We start from the raw sequence: 16,917 nt of genomic DNA on the forward strand, positions 1-16,917 counted from the left end.
ACTGGCTCTAGAAAAGCTCAGAAGACTGACTGTAGAGGATGATTCTCTTCCTGCAGTTAACTTAAAAGGAATGAAGGGCTGGGGGAGTTTGTCTGGCTGTGTGTGTGGAGAGATGGATCAGGGACTTCTCACGTCAGTGATCTCCATTCCATTCCTTATTGAGCAGTGTCCATGTGATTAGATGACCACTTCTAGTTTGGCTTCAGGCTGGTGCTCATCCATTATTTTGTTTACGTGAAGCCTAGCTCTCAGCATGGATAGTGTATTGTGCCTTGCATAGTCATGGTTGACCTTACAGCTGAGGAGGTGGAATGTGCCTGCTTGTGTCATAAGTAGCTCTCAGTTTGTAACCCTGAGGGATCCTACTACACCTTCCTAAGACAAAGAGTGTCTGTGAAATGAAAAGGAAGGCTTAGCTATAGTAAATATGTATTTACTTCATTGCCTGTCTTATTGCACTTTCTGAATAAGCCTCTTATAAAAGAGACTTCTGTTATATTAAGGGAGATGTGTTTGTTTTGTACAATGCCATCTTGTGTTATACTAGAACATAGAAAATATTCTACTCTATATTGCAAGCCTCTATTTAAAACTATGTGCATATAGTACAGAGAGATTATTAGCTAGATCTATTTGTCTTAAGAATTGAAGACCACTCAATTGAATGCAGACCTGTTTTGCATTGATGGTATTGGTGAGGTGTTTCACCCTCTGCGTTGGTCTTACATGAGGCTCATGTCCTGCTTTTGTCTTTGATCACCCGTGCTCTGCATGTAATACAGTAGAACTGCTTCTTTTTGTACACGAATATCACTCTGCCTGTCTTTCCTCTTGCTTTGTCTCCAGGCGAGTGGATACAGATGGCTTCTCCTGTCCTGACAGTCCAACGCACTTGCTTGATATGTGATTTGTTCCATGTTGCCGGCTGTTTGTTTTGTTCCCGGTTTGTGTTTTATCCCTCTCTACTTTTCCAGAATGATGTACACAGCGGCGGCGTTTTGTGAGGAGCAAGTGCTCAGTTTCCCTCTGAATGTTGCTCTGTATGTTAATGGCCTCATTAATATGAGCCACAACACCTGCCATTGGTTTTGTGGTATGTAAATGATTACTGGCATGGACTTTTGCACACTGTGACTGGATCTCTGAATCCTCAGTCATTACCGAAGGTCTCATACACCTGCTGTAAAAATGTCGCACTGCATTTCTGAACCTGAAATAAAGGTAAACGCTGGCTGGGTGTTTGTTACTTTCTGGACGTGATCGAGAGCCTCATCTGTCTATCAACATGATCGTGCTACATTCTTTCAGTCTGTTTTGTCTTCTTTGGAAGAGCTCACCTTTTGGCATTCCAAAGGGAGATTCCAGTATTAACTGAGTCTGCCACAGTTCTGGAGGAATAAGAGCACAGCAGGGTTGTGCTTCTAGAAACTTGGTGAATGGCTTTCAAGCAGCACTGGCACATTTGCTTAATAACTGACACTAAAATTAGACATTTTGAGTGAAATTCATTGCTGAGCTGCGGGACAGCACGAGTGCTCATGGGCTTGCGTGGGACTGGAATAGTGCATCTGCTGGCTCTGTGCCCCAGGGGGAATTTCACCCTGAAGGAGCAAGTAGGTATGTTCAGATGCATCAGAACATATGTAGGTTCCCCCTCCAAGTTAGTAACATCCAACTACTCAGTGCTGAGGGAAGAAATGGTCTCTACAACAAAACAAACAGTAAAAGTATGACAGCTCCTTAGATAAGGAGCTCAGTTACTGAGTCACTGGCTCAGCTGGTGGCATCACCCACAGTTGTACTTCGATAGGTGCTGGATGATTGCAGCAGCAGTGAAGATTAAAAACGCCTGTCAGAATTTACAGCAGTTTTGTTTTAACCCTTGTGGATATTTCTTGAGTGGCCTTAATGGCTGTGACTGGGGCAGTCTTTGTAGTCACACAAACATCTCAATAGAAACTTGTCTTCCCCACATGCCCTGTCTAGCTTTAATACACTACAGATCTCAGAGATTTCACTTCAGCACGTGCTGAAAGCAGTGCAAGCTTCTCCTCATGATGATGTGCAATTCGTCTCCTCAGCGTGCTGCCAGCCATGCAGAGATCCAGCACATTGCTGATGACTTCTGATCAGCTTTCGCAGTAGTTTAATAAAACTTCCTTCACCCAACGTTAGCCTTCCCCCATTACAGGGGCTTCCCTGTGATTGAAGGATAACGATCTTCATCATTATAGCCCCATTCAGTTTATCAGAGATTTCTCCGAATGCACAGCTGCGACCCAAAGAGCTTTGAGTGGCTTTTTTAGGTACACCCCATCCCAAATATAGTACATGCCAGAATGCAAAGTAATGCGCACTGGAAAACATAACCCAACTATACATATAAAATAATGGGGTCTAAATTAGCTGTTACCACTCAAGAAAGAGATCTTGGAGTCACTGGGGGTAGTTCTCTGAAAACATCCACTCAATGTGCAGCGGCTGTCAAAAAAACGAACAGAATGTTGGGAATCATTAAAAAGGGATAGATAATAAGACAAAATATCATATTGCCTCTATAGAAATCAATGGTATTCCCACATCTTGAATACTGCGTGCAGATGTGGTCGCCCCATCTCAAAAAGGATATATTGGAATTGGGAAAGGTTCAAAAAAGGGCAACAAAAATGTTTAGGGGTATGGAACCTTGGAAAAGAGACAACTAAGGGGGGATATGGCTGAGGTCTATAAAATCATGACTGGTGTGGAGGAAGTAAATAAGGAAGTGTTATTTACTCCTCATAACACAAGAACTAGGGGTCATCAAATGAAATTAATAACAGGTTTAAAATGAACAAAAGGAAGTATTTCTTCAAACAACGCACAGTAACCTGTGGAACTCTTTGCCAGAGGATGTTGTGAAGGCCAAGACTATAACAGGGTTTAAAAAAGAATTAGATAAATTCATGGAGGATAGGTCCATCAATAGCTATTAGCCAGGATGAGCCGGGATGGTGTCCCTAGCCTCTGTTTGCCAGAAGCTGGAATGGGCGACGGGATGGAGCACTTGATGATAACCTGTTCTGTTCATTCCCTCTGGGGCACCTCACATTGGCCAGTATTGGACGACAAAATATTGGGCTAGATGGACCTTTGGTCTGACTCCGTGTGGCCATTCTTATCTTTTAAGTTAGTGTCCAGGGTGATAACCCATGTGGTTTTACCACTTCTGGTTCCATCAGAACCCCACAAGATGTTCTTGAAGCTTCCCCCATTGAGAACTGCCTTTTACGCTGAGATAAAATGGACTGTGTCCTTGACCTCTCTGACAGCCGGGCTAGCACTGCATCTCTGCAAAGGGCCCAAACTCTAAGGCTGGCTGGAGTGAAGCCCCTCCTGTGAATGTTATTTACTGCAAGAAAATCAGAAAACCTCTAAGCAGCAATCTCCATACTCAGAACTGGACTTGCCTAGTTCCACGGGACCAGTAGGGTAGATATGAAATACTGCCGATCGATGGGGAGGCTGGGTTGAGAATTGGGGCTAATGTTAACATGGCAGTTCTTAGTCTGGCTTTCCCCCTCACGGTGCATGTTGTGGACCTTTTTCTCTTAACCAGCTTTCTTCTAGCAGGTTTGTGAATGTGCCATGTTAATGTATTTTAACCTTTTTTAAAACCTTTTCCCCCACCCCCATAACCAAATGAATTTGGGGTTCTTTTTTTTGTCTTTTATTTAGACGGCTTCCTCCAGCAGTTCCTGGAAGATCATCCTAACATAAACATTTCACCTCCTTTATATTGAACACAATCTGTGTTCACTTTGGCCAAATTACCTTTAATTTGCAGTAGACTGTAAATGAAAGAGTTTGTTTTCGGATGTCAAGAATAAACCAAACTTCTGGACATAGATTGTTTTATGTGTGCTGGTTTGCTAATGAAGAGATGTAACCATGTTTCTTAGATACAGCCCATGCGAGCCACTCTTTGGAGTCTACTGAAGCACTTGCTATCCGTTCTGATCAGAAATGGGATACAGAAGAGAAGGGATGTGCTGCTAGGTTCCATGAAGGCTGTCTGGAGATCTCACATGCATGGGCGGCGGATATAATACTTTAATTCAAACTGACGGACCCCTGGTTGAGGGGTTTGGTGGGGGATGTTTTTGCTTTGTTATGCCCCATGCAGGTTTTGGGGCAGCCGAGGGGTGGTACTTGCTACTCATCTTCTCAGGTTCATCAATAATCTCCCTGGACTCCAGAGAGATTAGTGATGAACCCAGGAAGCTGAATAGCACATACTGCCTCCTCAGCTGCCCCGGCACCTGCATGGGGCATATCAAAAGCTTCTTCAGGAGGAGTGTAACAGGGTGCTGGCTTAAGAGGCACTGAACCAGCCCCTGTTAGCTCAGAACCTGCTAGCATAGCTCCCATCAAGGGGAACTGGCTGGAGCTGGCAGGGTGTGGCTCATTAAAGGAGCCTGAGAGCAAGCACCTGTGAGCCTGCTGAGAGGAAGGCCTATAAAACTAGCAGGAAGGAAGTAGAGGGGAGGGGGAGAACAGGAAAGTGAGGAGGGAGGGCCTGTTGTTCCCAGCTGCTGTAAGAGCAAGCTGTTCCCTAAGGGGCTACCTGATGGGTATTGAACTGTATATAGCTTTATATATGTGGTGGTGGGAAAATACTGGGAAATAAAAGGGCACTGGTGTGTGAAAGAGTGGTCTCCAGCGAATTTGTACCGCGAGCAACAAAGCGCTCGTCTACACGGAGAGTGAGACACTTTTCCTGAGGACTGCTTGGGGTCTGGGGAAAGGAGTTGGCCCAGGGCTCCTCTAGTCAAGGGGAGGGGAGCTTGGGGCTCCTTCGGCTGAGGGAGGGCTTCTGGCTCCAGCCATGAGGGGGGGGTCAGAGGGTCTCAGGGCTTTGGCTGTGGGGGGAGCCATGGGTGGAAGGGGCGGAGCTGGGGGCTAGCCTCCCTGAAGGGGGACTCCACCGCTGCCCATGCTCATACACGATGAGATTGTGGCTCAGAAGGGTTCACGGCAGCACAAGAATGCAGAGAGCAGATGAACATCTTTTGTAGACATTATAAAAGAGGTAGTTGCCAGCTAATCAGAGATTGTGATGGTAATACAGTCTACTGGAATCTCTCCATCAATAATCCTGTACAGTGGTCAATTAACTGGAATTTTTCAAGTCATTTTTCTAAGCAAAAGCCCTGATCCACCCCCGTGTCTGACACTGACATTCAGGCCTGCTCTGGGCCCCCCAGATGATAGGGTGTTAGACACTGAGCACTGAGGGAGCCTCATCTATACCAGGGCTCCCACCATAGCTTCCTCCAGTGGAGTTGTACCAGCGTCAGTAACACTGGGCATCATCTGCTGAAAAACCCACACGTAGATAATGCTGAGGTAACAGCCGGGTTATCACCCCAGAATTAGGGTGGGAACCAGCTGTAACTGCTTGTGTGAACAAGCCAAACCCACTCTTGGCACTGTAGCAGAAAGTGTACTCAAGAAGAATGCTGGTAATGGCACTGAATATAGCTTTGTTCTGCCTGCACTAGTTGTCTGAAGCACCAGTTTGAGGGGACCAGAGCTCACAACTATTATTGGGTTTAACTTCCTAGCATAGATTGGCCCTTACACCATGCAGACTATCCTGGACCTGTGCCATGCCTGACTCAATCTGCTGGCAATGCCCCTACTTATACAGCCCAAAATGCCATTAGCCTTCTTTGCAACTAGGGCACACTGTTGACTCATATCCAGCTTCTTGTCCACTGTAACCCCTAGATCCTTTTCTGCAGAACTGCTTCCTAGCTATTCGGTCCCTAGTCTGTAACAGTCAATGGGATTCTTCCATCCTAAGTGCAGGACTCTGCACTTCTCCTTGTTGAACCTCATCAGGTTTATTTTGGCCCAGTCCTCTAATTTGATCTGGGATGAGTAAACAAGAAACAGCAATGAGGAAAAGATGGTTGCTCTTGTTCCACCTCCCCACCAGGGGGCTTCTTCTGGGCCCCTCTCCCTGCTTCCCCCCCCCCCCCCCCCCGCAGATGCTGCAGTTCATTGACCTGGGGGCTGCCTCTGGAGATTCCACCCACATAAGGTTCCCCCACACACACACAGACACACACATGTGTAGCTTCTGGAGCCCTTCTGCTACTCCCCTTCCCTGTCCTTACAGCTAGCCCCGCCTGTCATCTGTCTCTCCTCTGCATCAGTCAGCACACCCTCATGTCCAGAAGCCAATAAAATAGACAGGGGGTGCAGCAGGGCACTAGCTGTGCTAGACGTGACTTGAGCCTTTGTACGAATAAGAACAACAGCATGAGCCATTATGCTAACTAGGAACAAAACGTATGAAGGCTGTTAATGCTCATGCTTCAAGCCATAAGCCAACCACTGCCTGCCTGATGTATGGGAGGAACCTCTTCCATGGGAGCCTTATGATAAAGTATCTGATACTAGCTACTGTTGGAGACAACACAGTGGACTTGATGGATGTCTGGTTTGATCTATTATGGTTTTTGTCCTTAAGAGCTCACCCATTTCAATGAACTGGAAAGAAGGAAGGAGATAGTGACTATCAGCCAGGGCATGGGAGTTGGTGTCAGGATTCCTGGGTTCTAGCCCAGTTTTGCTACTGACTCGTATGGCCTCGAGCAAGTCATGTAACCTGTCCATGCATCAGTTCTCCCATCGATTTTTCAGGCCAGAAGATATTTTGATTACCTACTCTGACCTCTTGCATCACACAGGGTGGAGAACTCCACCCAATTAGCATGTAGTTCAGTAATGTCAACATATCCTCAAAGGACAATCATTTTTGCTATTGAGCAAAACCTGAAGTTAATAGTATGTGTTGTTACATACTGTATGTGCGGCATTGCCTCTCAGACAGATTTGAACTTTTTTTTTTTGGACCTATATTTAAGTGTAACCGGTTCTTTAATCTATCATTCAAAGGGGAGGGGAAATTAAAAGTAGTGAAAACACCAATATGGCATTCCAATGACCCAGTTATGAGCCACATTTGTGTCTGCAGTAGGAGTTGAAGGAAAACTGTTATTGACTGCGGAGCCAATCCAGAGGCACATATTTGCATATGAAATCCAATTGGTTAACAGTGTTCTGGAACTCAGGATTGTTGATGTCTAAGGAGGTCAACAATCAAAACTTACTAACAGATCACATGACTGTTTTCAGCCAATCATGAGCGGTGATTTTCTTCTGGTATGTAACAATGTGTCCCAAAATATCACGCACATCTGAGTGAGAAAAACCCAACTATTTATTGATACACCATTAATCTGGTGAGTGGGTGCTACTGGAAAACCTCATTGTAGAAAGCAGCTAGAATCTCCAGAGGTGGGCTTGTGTGTCAGACAGTCCAAGCAGTGTTAACTATAAACCCAAGAGATGCAGAAAACACCAATGAAGGTAGGAAACCTTTCTCCTGCTCATTGCCCCATATCCTCTTCAGTCATTTCCCATTGGGTATGCATACGCTCATCGAGGAAGTGCCTTTGCTTCTTGTGCCGGCTTGGGTCACAGAAACCCCCTTGGGACTGCCACCTGATGTGCTGGGATTACCTCTGAGCCCATTTTCCCTGCCAGCTTGGGACTTCAGTACCTTGCCTTGTTTGAGCCAGACATGCTTGCGTGCTGCAAACACAGATCCAAGTCTGAACCACATCCCCCACAAACTGCAGGCTTAACTGAAAACAGCTTAAGAAATGCTCCTGTCTCCAGCACTCAGATACCCAGCTCCCAGTGGGGTCCAAACCCCAAATAAATCCATTTTACCCTGTATAAAGCTTATATCAGGTAAACTCATAAATTGTTCGCTCTCTATAACACTGATAGAGAGAGATTCACAGCCGTTTCCCCCACACACACACACACTCTGAGTTAATTAATAAGTAAAAATGATTGTATTAAATAAAAAAAGTAGGATTTAAGTAGTTCCAAGTAATAACAGACAGAACAAAGTAAATTACCAAACAAAATAAAATAAAACACCCAAATCTAAGCCTAATACAGTAAGAAACTAAATGCAGGTAAATCTCACCCTCAGAGATGTTCCAATAAGCTGCTTTGACAGACTAGCCTCAGTCTAGTCTGGGTCCAGCAATCACTCACACCCTGTAGTTACTGTCCTTTGTTCCAGTTTCCTTCAGGCATCCTTTGGGGTGGAGAGGCTGTCTCTTGAGCCAGCTGAAGACAAAATGGAGGGGCTTCCAGGGGCATAAATAGACACTCTCTTGTGGGTGGAAACCCCTTCTTCTCTCCTATGTAAAATCCCCTCCACAAGATGGAGTTTTGCAGTCACATGTCCATGCATCACTGAGTTTTTTTACAGGCCAATGCCACATTCCCAGGAAAGCTCAGATGTGGATCAGTGTCTTTCAAAGTCCATTGTCATCTTAAGTGTTTCTTGATTGGGCACTTACTGAGAAAAGTCTTTTCCCAAGATGCTGACCAAATGCTTCACTGAGGCTACTTAAAATCAAACATGTACATAGCCAATATTCATAATTTTAAATACAAAAATGATACATGCATACAAATAGGAGGAATATATTTAGTAGATCATAACCTTTGCAGAGATATGCTACATGGCATATCTAACATAAAACATATTCCAGTTATGTGCTATTTACACTCATAAGCATAGTTCTATAAAGCATTATGGGGTGCAACATCACACTTCTGTGCACTGGCTTCTTGCTTCGCATGTCCTGGCAACAGCATAGTGGGTTCATTTACCAATGCTGTTTTTGACAGCACTGTTTTGACATATCCATCCACAGATACTTTCTACCTGTGATCCCACCAGTGTGTTTGAGATTCAAGATTTTCCTAACTCATAGGGTCCAACAATGTTTCTAGGAGCCCAGGCTTTGGGGAAAATTCCAAACATCAGACAGCATTGCAATTGAGTTAGAGGGACTGGCTGACCTGGCTTACTACTCCTAGCTTGTCAGCTATACTCAGGACTAATCTTGATAAGACTGCACTAGTTCCGTTGATTTACATGGGCTAAAGACTTCATCCCAGTCACTGCAACGAACTGATGCCCCCAGTAAAGTTCCTGGGAGACCTGTTCTGCCTGCCTAAGTATTTATTATGCACTCATCGTTGTAGCATCTAGGTGCTGTTGTGCAAGCTATTGTATATCAGGTCCAATCTCAAGGCAGTCCAATCAACGGCTTGGGTCAAAGGCTTTTACCCTAGTATAGCCGAGACCCTGGAGTCTGTCATACTTGCACTGAGCACTAATCTTATCGCCCATTTCCAATTAGCAGAAAACATAGGGATAGGAGCAGATGCTAATAGCTGAGCAGTCACTCCAGAGCCAGGCTTCTCAAGGCTGTGGGCTTGTCTCCCTAATTAGGCTGTGCTGCTCTACACTTGCTGAGAGTTTAGAGTGTCCATTCCCTGCACAGAGAAAGGGGGAAACCTGCTGTTTAGGGATCTGGGGCAAAAATGAGCAGCAGGTTGATCTCCTGAGGTCCCTTCCAATCCTGATATTCTATTATTAATAGCATGACTGAACTAGCTGGATCACCCACTCCCATTCCATAAGTGGGTAATTCTGGCCCCAAGTGCTCTAGTCATAGGGGACCAGAGCCTCAAAGATATGTCGGTGTCTAACTTCCATTGTAATGGATGAGGGCCAGAGTCCATAGCAGGAGCGACAAAGTGCCCCCACACTGCGCCCCTGAGGTCTCACCCCTGCACTTCCCCTTCTCCCCAAGGCCCTGCCCTTGCACTGCCTCTTCCCAGAAGACCCTGCCCCCGACTCAATCCTCTCCAGCTCCTCCCCGTCACTTGCCCTTACAGCCAGTAAAAAGTGGGAGGGCACTCGTCTTCCCTCCTCCCCCCACAGTGTTCCGGCACCCTGGTACATAGTCCTCCCCTTTCCCCAGCCTGCATGATTCCTGGGTCTGGAGGCTCTGCACAGGAAAAGAATGGAGGGAACTTCCACCATTGTCCCTGATGTTGGGTGTGTGGATTACAGCCTGGGCCATGCTACAGTTGAAACCGTACTGGAAATGTACCTCCACGGAGCTTTATGGCTTCTGTTTCTAATGCAGTTCTAACTTGTTTGCACTTGTCAGGGAAGTGTGCTAGAGCCCTGCTAACAAGCAGCAAACCTGGGGACAGTTAGCACGGCTTTGACCACAGTAGGAATGGGCCTACAAGCAAGAGGCATCCACCATTTGGTTTACATCAGCGACTGCTAGAAATCAGGGGAATTTATGTCTGGCCTGCCTTACCTTTTCCCCCTGGGCAGACTCCAGCCTTCAGTGCTGAATGGCAGGATTATATGATATCATTAGCCCAAAGCATGATGGGCCATCTCAGTGAAGTGAGGAGTTGACAGTTCCAGAACAGAGCTTTTGGAAATCTACTTATAGGGAACTAGTGAGAACTACAACTGGAAAATATCATCCTGGTCACTAATTATATAGGTCTGGCAAGTGTGCCGCTCATTGTGAGCTTGGAATGTGTGTTTTTAAACCTTGGCCATCCCTCTTTCATTAAATGCTCACAAGTGAGATACTGCCATCACCATGACATTACAACCTTGGCAGGAAACATGCTATCACCCAAAGCACCCGAGGTGTTGGGAATGCAGCAATCAGTTACTTGTTTCCTAGAAGACACATGGAACATGCTAAGCCCCCATGCACTGACATAACCAATAGGGCTAGATCCACAAAGGCATTTAGGTGCCTAAGTCCCATTGAAATCAATGGGAGTTTGGTGACTAAATGTTTTTGGGGATTTGGGCCTTACTTTGAATTTGTATTGTTTGCTGTTTTAAGACTCTCAACTTTTGATAGACTAACAAAAGCACAGATTTACAATCCTGTATCTTAGGGATTCTCCATCCCTGTGATCTTTTGTCATCCTACTCTTCAAATAAATCTTTTCCGGGAATAAAATATCCTTGCCCCACACTACCATGTTCCTATCTCATTTGAAAGCAGGTGTGCACACCGACAGATTTGCTAAAAGCCATCTGAATCAGGTCACAGACCACAGATGCTTTTCTCTCCTCTCACAGAGATTCACAGCACATTCCTCCAGCCTGATGTTATCTGCTTAGCCAAAACGCGCATGGGTTGACCTAACCACAGATGAAAAATTAAGAGAAATGTTCTATTGTATTTTGTATGAATTGGTATAGACTGTACTGTATCTTGTGCAGAATCTGGAATTCAGCATTCCCTAACTGCAGGGTTTTATTAGTAGTGCTGGTGTGCAAGCCAGAAAGCCCCCAGAAAGACTTGCTGATTCCAGACTGCAGCTGCAGCGCTGGCAGCTAGGCAAGGTGGGGGAAGGGGAACAAACATCTTCTCATTTATCAACTGATCACATCTGATCCAATGTCCCTGAGGCAGTGGCACTCCACCAGGCCACTTTTAGTCACACGTCAGGACCTATCAGCACTTCACTCAGACTAGGAAGATTTTCAAATGTGGTATGTTAGGGCCTGATCCAACGCCCACTGAAATCAATGGAAAGACTCCTGTTGAGGCCGTGCGTTTTGGATCAGGACCTTAGTTCAGTCGTATGCGCCTGCTGCTTATTCCTCACCTAAACTTATGGAGCATGGCCACACTGTCCTTGGAATAAGTAGCAAAACTCCTGCTGGCAGCCGGTCCCCACGGTGCCCATTCGGTCAGATAATTCCTTCCCTTCTAACTGTGGTGTCACAACCAGGTGAGGATCATAAAATCATAGAATATCAAGGTTGGAAGGGACCTCAGGAGGTCATCTAGTCCAACCCCCTGCTCAAAGCAGGACCAATCCCCAACTAAATCATCCCAGCCAGGGCTTCGTCAAGCCTGATCTTAAAAACCTCTAAGGAAGGAGATTCCACCACCTCCCTAGGTAACCCATTCCAGTGCTTCATCACTCTCCTAGTGAAAAAGTTGTTCCTAATATCCAACCTAAACCTCCCCCACTGCAACTTGAGACCATTACTCCTTGTTCTGTCGTCTGCTACCACGGAGAACAGTCTAGATCCATCCTTTTTGGAACCCCCGTTCAGGTAGTTGAAAGCAGCTATCAAATCCCCCCGCATTCTTCTCTTCTGCAGACTAAATAACCCCAGTTCCTTCAGCCTCTCCTCATAAGTCAGGTGCTCCAGCCCCCTAATCATTTTTGTTGCCCTCCGCTGGACTCTTTCCAATTTTTCCACATCCTTCTTGTAGTGTGGGGCCCAAAACTGGACACAGTACTCCAAATGAGGCCTCACCAATGCCGAATAGAGGGGAATGATCATGTCCTTCGATCTGTTGGCAGTGCCCCTACTTATACAACCCAAAATGCCATTAGCCTTCTTGGCAACAAGGGCACACTGTTGACTCATATCCAGCTTCTCGTCCACTGTAACCCCTAGGTCCTTTTCTGCAGAACTGCTGCCTAGCCGTTCAGTCCCTAGTCTGTAGCAGTGCATGGGATTCTTCCGTCCTAAGTGCAGGACTCTGCACTTGTCCTTGTTGAACCTCATCAGATTTTTTTTGGCCCAACCCTCTAATTTGTCTAGGTCCCTCTGTATCCTATCCCTACCCTCCAGCATATCTACCACTCCTCCCAGTTTAGTGTCATCTGCAAACTTGCTGAGGGTGCAGTCCACGCCATCCTCCAGATCATTAATAAGGCACAGCCTGCACACAAAGACCCTGTTTCCATTGCAGCAGTTCCTATTGCTACAGTGCAAGAGGTGAGAGATGCAGGGAATGGATGCTCAGAGAATGGACGCTCAGTCTGCTTGTTGGGTGCTTTAAGGGGTGTGCTGGAGGTGTTGGCTCCTCTGTCAAGGAAGGTAATGATATAAACCACATCCAGAGCACCGTCTGTCCATGGGGCTCAGCACGCTAATGAACTGTGGCACACTGACACAGCCAGAAGTTGACTGAGCTGAGCCCTGATCTACCAGCACTTCAGCCTCCCGGATAGTAGTTAGCGTGGGCAGTACAGCTGGGGTAATGCAACTCACCTGCAGCCTGACACATGCCTTTGTGCCAGTGCCACTGAGGTGTGTGTTGTGGAGCTAAAGAGTTGGGATGGGGAAACTTAGCTGCCGGGTGCAATTCCACCTCTCTGGGCCCCAAAGCTGGCTGTGGCAGTGTTGCCTGCCACTCAGTACCATTCCAAGATTCCTAGGACCCTGGCTTGACCTGATCTGGGTATAGCTATTGGTGTCTTATGATGCAGTAAGAAACCCCTCTCTTCTGTGTCTCATGCCTTTCTGAAGTGGTCACAAGCTATCTGAGTGAGGTGAGAATGTGTGAGAGAGCTGGGAACGCCAACATGCTCTTCCCTGCAGCCTCTCTCGTGTGTCTAGCTGACCATGGACAACAGAGTCGTTGTCTTGTCGAAAACATCATAAAACATCCCGGCTCGCAACAATTTGCCAAATAGCATGTGAGAGAAGGGAAGCAAAGTGTGGGTGTGTGGGGGGAGAGGGTGTCTAAGGTGGTTTGGGGGCGATGTCAAGGTCTGACAGCCCAAGTCCTACTGATGGCCCATGCGAGTGCTGAGTGACTCTTCATACCTCCCCGCACCATCATGGAATCACTGCAGGTCATAGAAAAACTATTTGAAATTGCCTTTTTAAACATTATTTGGGTTATTTTTGGTGTGTCCAATAAACTACGTGCCTTAAAATGAGTCTAACAGCACAGGATGAGAAACCAGAAAAGTTTAAAATATGACTAAGTGTTAGTTTAAAACTATAATTTAAAAAGATTATAAAGTAGAACGGGTCAAAAAATTTCTGTAGAAACCATGGACAGAAAATTGGGTTTTTGACTAAACACATTTTTTTAAAGACGTATCTGCTTTCTGTGGGAAACTTGTATTTCTTTTTCATCAAAAACACCAAGTACTTTGGCCAAAAATCAAAATAGTTCCATTTGATATGCTGCCACAGTGCCTCATGGGAGATTTAGCTTATTTGCCCCATATCCCCACTCTCCTCCATGGCTGGGCCACCCACCACTGGTACCTGAGCACCTTCCATGTAAATTCCCTAGCAATAGCCAAGCCCACCGGGCACTTCCTGGAGTCTCTAGCACTCCTTTTCAATGTACAAATGCTGCTTGGAATATTTTTAGGGTGGAGTGGGGCTGGTTGATTTGTTTCTGTTTCAGGTGTTGTTTTTAATTTGGGGTGGGGGGGTCGATGGGGGTGTCAGTGTTGCCTTTTTTTAACCCTTTCTATAACTTCTTAGAGCCCAAAGCACTTTATAGCCCATATTCATACAACCACCTCTGAGGCATCTAAATGGTGCAAAACAATATGTAGAGGAACTGCGGGGAGAAACGAGAGCTTTGGGCAAAGACCTTAGAGCCAAATCCAGCCAACGCTCTTGCAGACTGGCCCAATGGGTCCTCAATATGCAAGCAAAGCAAATTCAGAATGTCAGGTCTTCTCTGGAAGTTCCCTACTCACAAACTACAGGGAGCTCCCATTTATCTGCCTTGGCAGAATGAAGGGCAAAGGCTCAGATGGTATGTCTACACTGCAATGTAAGCCCAGGGTTTGAATTCAGGCTCAAGCCTAACCCCCGTCCACATGCAAATCATGCTAACCCAGGGATCAGACCCAAGGTCACTCCCAGGACCTCACAGGAGTGGAGGATTTGAGCCAGAGTCAAGCCAGGACCCAGGGTTCAAGCCCTATTGCTCTGCTGTGTAGACACAGCCCTGTTGGATTTGTGCTCTGGGAGCCTGCCAGAAGTATCCCACAAGCTCATGAGCTGACTTTCTTTGTCCTCTGGACAGTCAAGTTTGGTGGACAGTAAAGTTTCCCCACACTGCACCACATAACGCAGTATAGACGCTCAAGCCTTGGGTTAACAAACCCAGGGTCTGCTAACTCGAGTTCTACTAGCCCTTGGCTTACGTTGCAGTGTAGACAGACCCACAGACTTTAGGGCCAGATGGGACCATTGTGATCATCTAGTCCAGTGATTTTCAAACTGTGGGTTGGGACCCCAAAGTGGGTCACAAACCCATTTTAATGGGGTCACCAGGGCTGGTGTTAGACTTGCTGGGGGCCAGGGCCGAAGCAAAGACTGAGCCCCACTGCCCAGGGTCGAAGCCCAAGGGCTTCAGCTCCAGGTAGCAGGGCTCAGGTTACAGCCTTCCCCCCACCCCCAGGGGCTGAAGCCCTTGGGGTTCAGCTTTGCCCCCGCCCAGGGCAGCAGGGCTTGGGCAGACTCAGGGTTTGGTCCCCCCTCTTGGGACCGTGTAGTAACTTTTGTTGCCGGAAGGGGGTTGTGTCGCAATCAGGGGCGGCTCTAGCGATTTCGCCGCCCCAAGCACGGCGGCCCGCCGCAGGGGCGCTCTACCGGTTGCCGAAGCCACGGGCACGCCTGCGGGAGGTCCACCGGAGCCGCCTGCCGCCCTCCCGGCGACCGGCAGAGCGCTTGGCGTGCTGGGTCCTGGAGCCGCCCCTGGTCGCAATGAAGTCTGAGAACCCCTGATCTAGTCTGACCTCCTGCGCGTCACAGGGCACAGAACCTCACCCACCCATACCTGTAATAGGCCCATAACCTCTGGCTGAGCCACTGAAGTCCTCAAATCTTGATTGAAAGACTTCAAGTTACAGAGACTCCACCATTTAGTTCAAACCAGCAGGGCTCCACACTGCAGAGTCAACCCTGTTGGGCTTTGACACTGTGGTTCCAGGGAGTCTGGGCGTTGCACATCTGTGGCTTAGACAACTAAGCCATCCCCTCTGGCTGGGGATAATACAATGTAGCCACAGAGGTGTGGCTTCTTTCCTCCACAGTTGTACTTTGCTGGGGATGTTAGCACAAAAACAAGTTTTTTGCTCCTTAGGAATCTGTCTAGCTTAGTTCTTCCCCAGAAGCAGCTAGCTCTGCTCTTACAGCCAGGCACTGAGGAATGGGCACATGGATGCAATTAGCATTTAGGGACAGAAGTGCAGTCAATCAAAGCAGCCTGTGTCAGGGGCTGCTGCTTTATGTGGCCGGAATGGTTTGTGAAGAGCACCATCTGCTGGCTGCATGTTGGGTTATGTTTGCTCTTTGCATTCCTAGCTCTTCCTACAGTAACATGACAGAGGTGAGCTGTTTTCCTTCACACAGCCCTCTCCTCTCATAGCTCCTCTGTGCATTGGTCCTGCTGCTATTGTAGGAGCACGGGCTGTGCTCCTTTCTACAGCATTCTGCTTCTATAAGCCAGACAGTTTAGGAAGAATTGCATGCTAGTCCCTCCTCGACCTGAGATCATTGTGCGCATCTCCCTTCCTAATCCTTGTCTTCATGCCTTCCCCCATGCTGCCCCCTACAGGTGGAATTCCCTCCCTTCCTCAGTGCAAAAGCTACTCCTCCAAAGGCTATGTCTACACTGTGAACTAGGGTGTGAGTCCCCTGCTTGTGTAAGCAGTGCCTCCGTGCTGGTACCGTGACTACACTGCTATTTATACTCTCGCTAGCTCACTGAGAGTGTGAGTACGCAGACTTGAACAAGGCAATCAGACCCTTAGTGCATAGTGCAGACTTAGCCTCGGGTTCCTCCTTAGCTCACTCCTTCCACCAGTTCTAGGCCAAATCAGTGGCTGTGCAGCCACACACACCCCCCATTCAACAGCCCAAGGAGCTGGGCTCTAAGTTAGCTAATTCCTCTGGGTCTGTGTGTGCATCTGGCAGCTGCCCTCCATGCCAGGGCAGGCTGCTGGTTGGTAGTGGTCCAAAACGAGCTGGCTGTTTGGTGAGGGGATGGATGGTTTCATGGGTAAGGCACCGGACTGAGATCAGGAGCGCTGGATTCAATTCTTCCCTCTGTGACCTGTGGGCAGGACACTTGTGCCTCCGTTCTGGAGGTGTAGAATAGGACGTATTATCATCTCCTTCTGTCTGGCTAGTCTATTTACACTGAGCTC

The 16,917-nt window shown here is 47.2% G+C and overlaps 1 protein-coding gene across 13 annotated transcripts in view; it reads left to right on the forward strand.

Moving 5' to 3' along the window:
• The window catches only part of DNM3 (dynamin 3), a 406,816-nt gene that overhangs the window by 353,641 nt on the left and 36,258 nt on the right, over positions 1 to 16,917 (forward strand). For 6 of the 13 annotated variants that reach the window (XM_045026186.1, XM_045026191.1, XM_045026187.1 and 3 more), the window contains one exon: positions 847 to 2,388. The exons of 6 other annotated variants lie outside the window; for them this stretch is intronic. In XM_045026186.1, the coding sequence (XP_044882121.1) occupies positions 847 to 907 (61 nt within the window). In that variant the 3' untranslated portion in view covers positions 908 to 2,388. Of the gene's footprint in view, positions 1 to 846; positions 2,389 to 3,717; positions 4,131 to 16,917 lie in introns of those variants that run through there. One more of the 13 variants, XM_045026192.1, reaches the window with a different exon arrangement.

Source organism: Mauremys mutica, chromosome 8, assembly GCF_020497125.1.
Source record: "Mauremys mutica isolate MM-2020 ecotype Southern chromosome 8, ASM2049712v1, whole genome shotgun sequence".
NCBI lineage: Eukaryota > Metazoa > Chordata > Testudines > Geoemydidae > Mauremys > Mauremys mutica.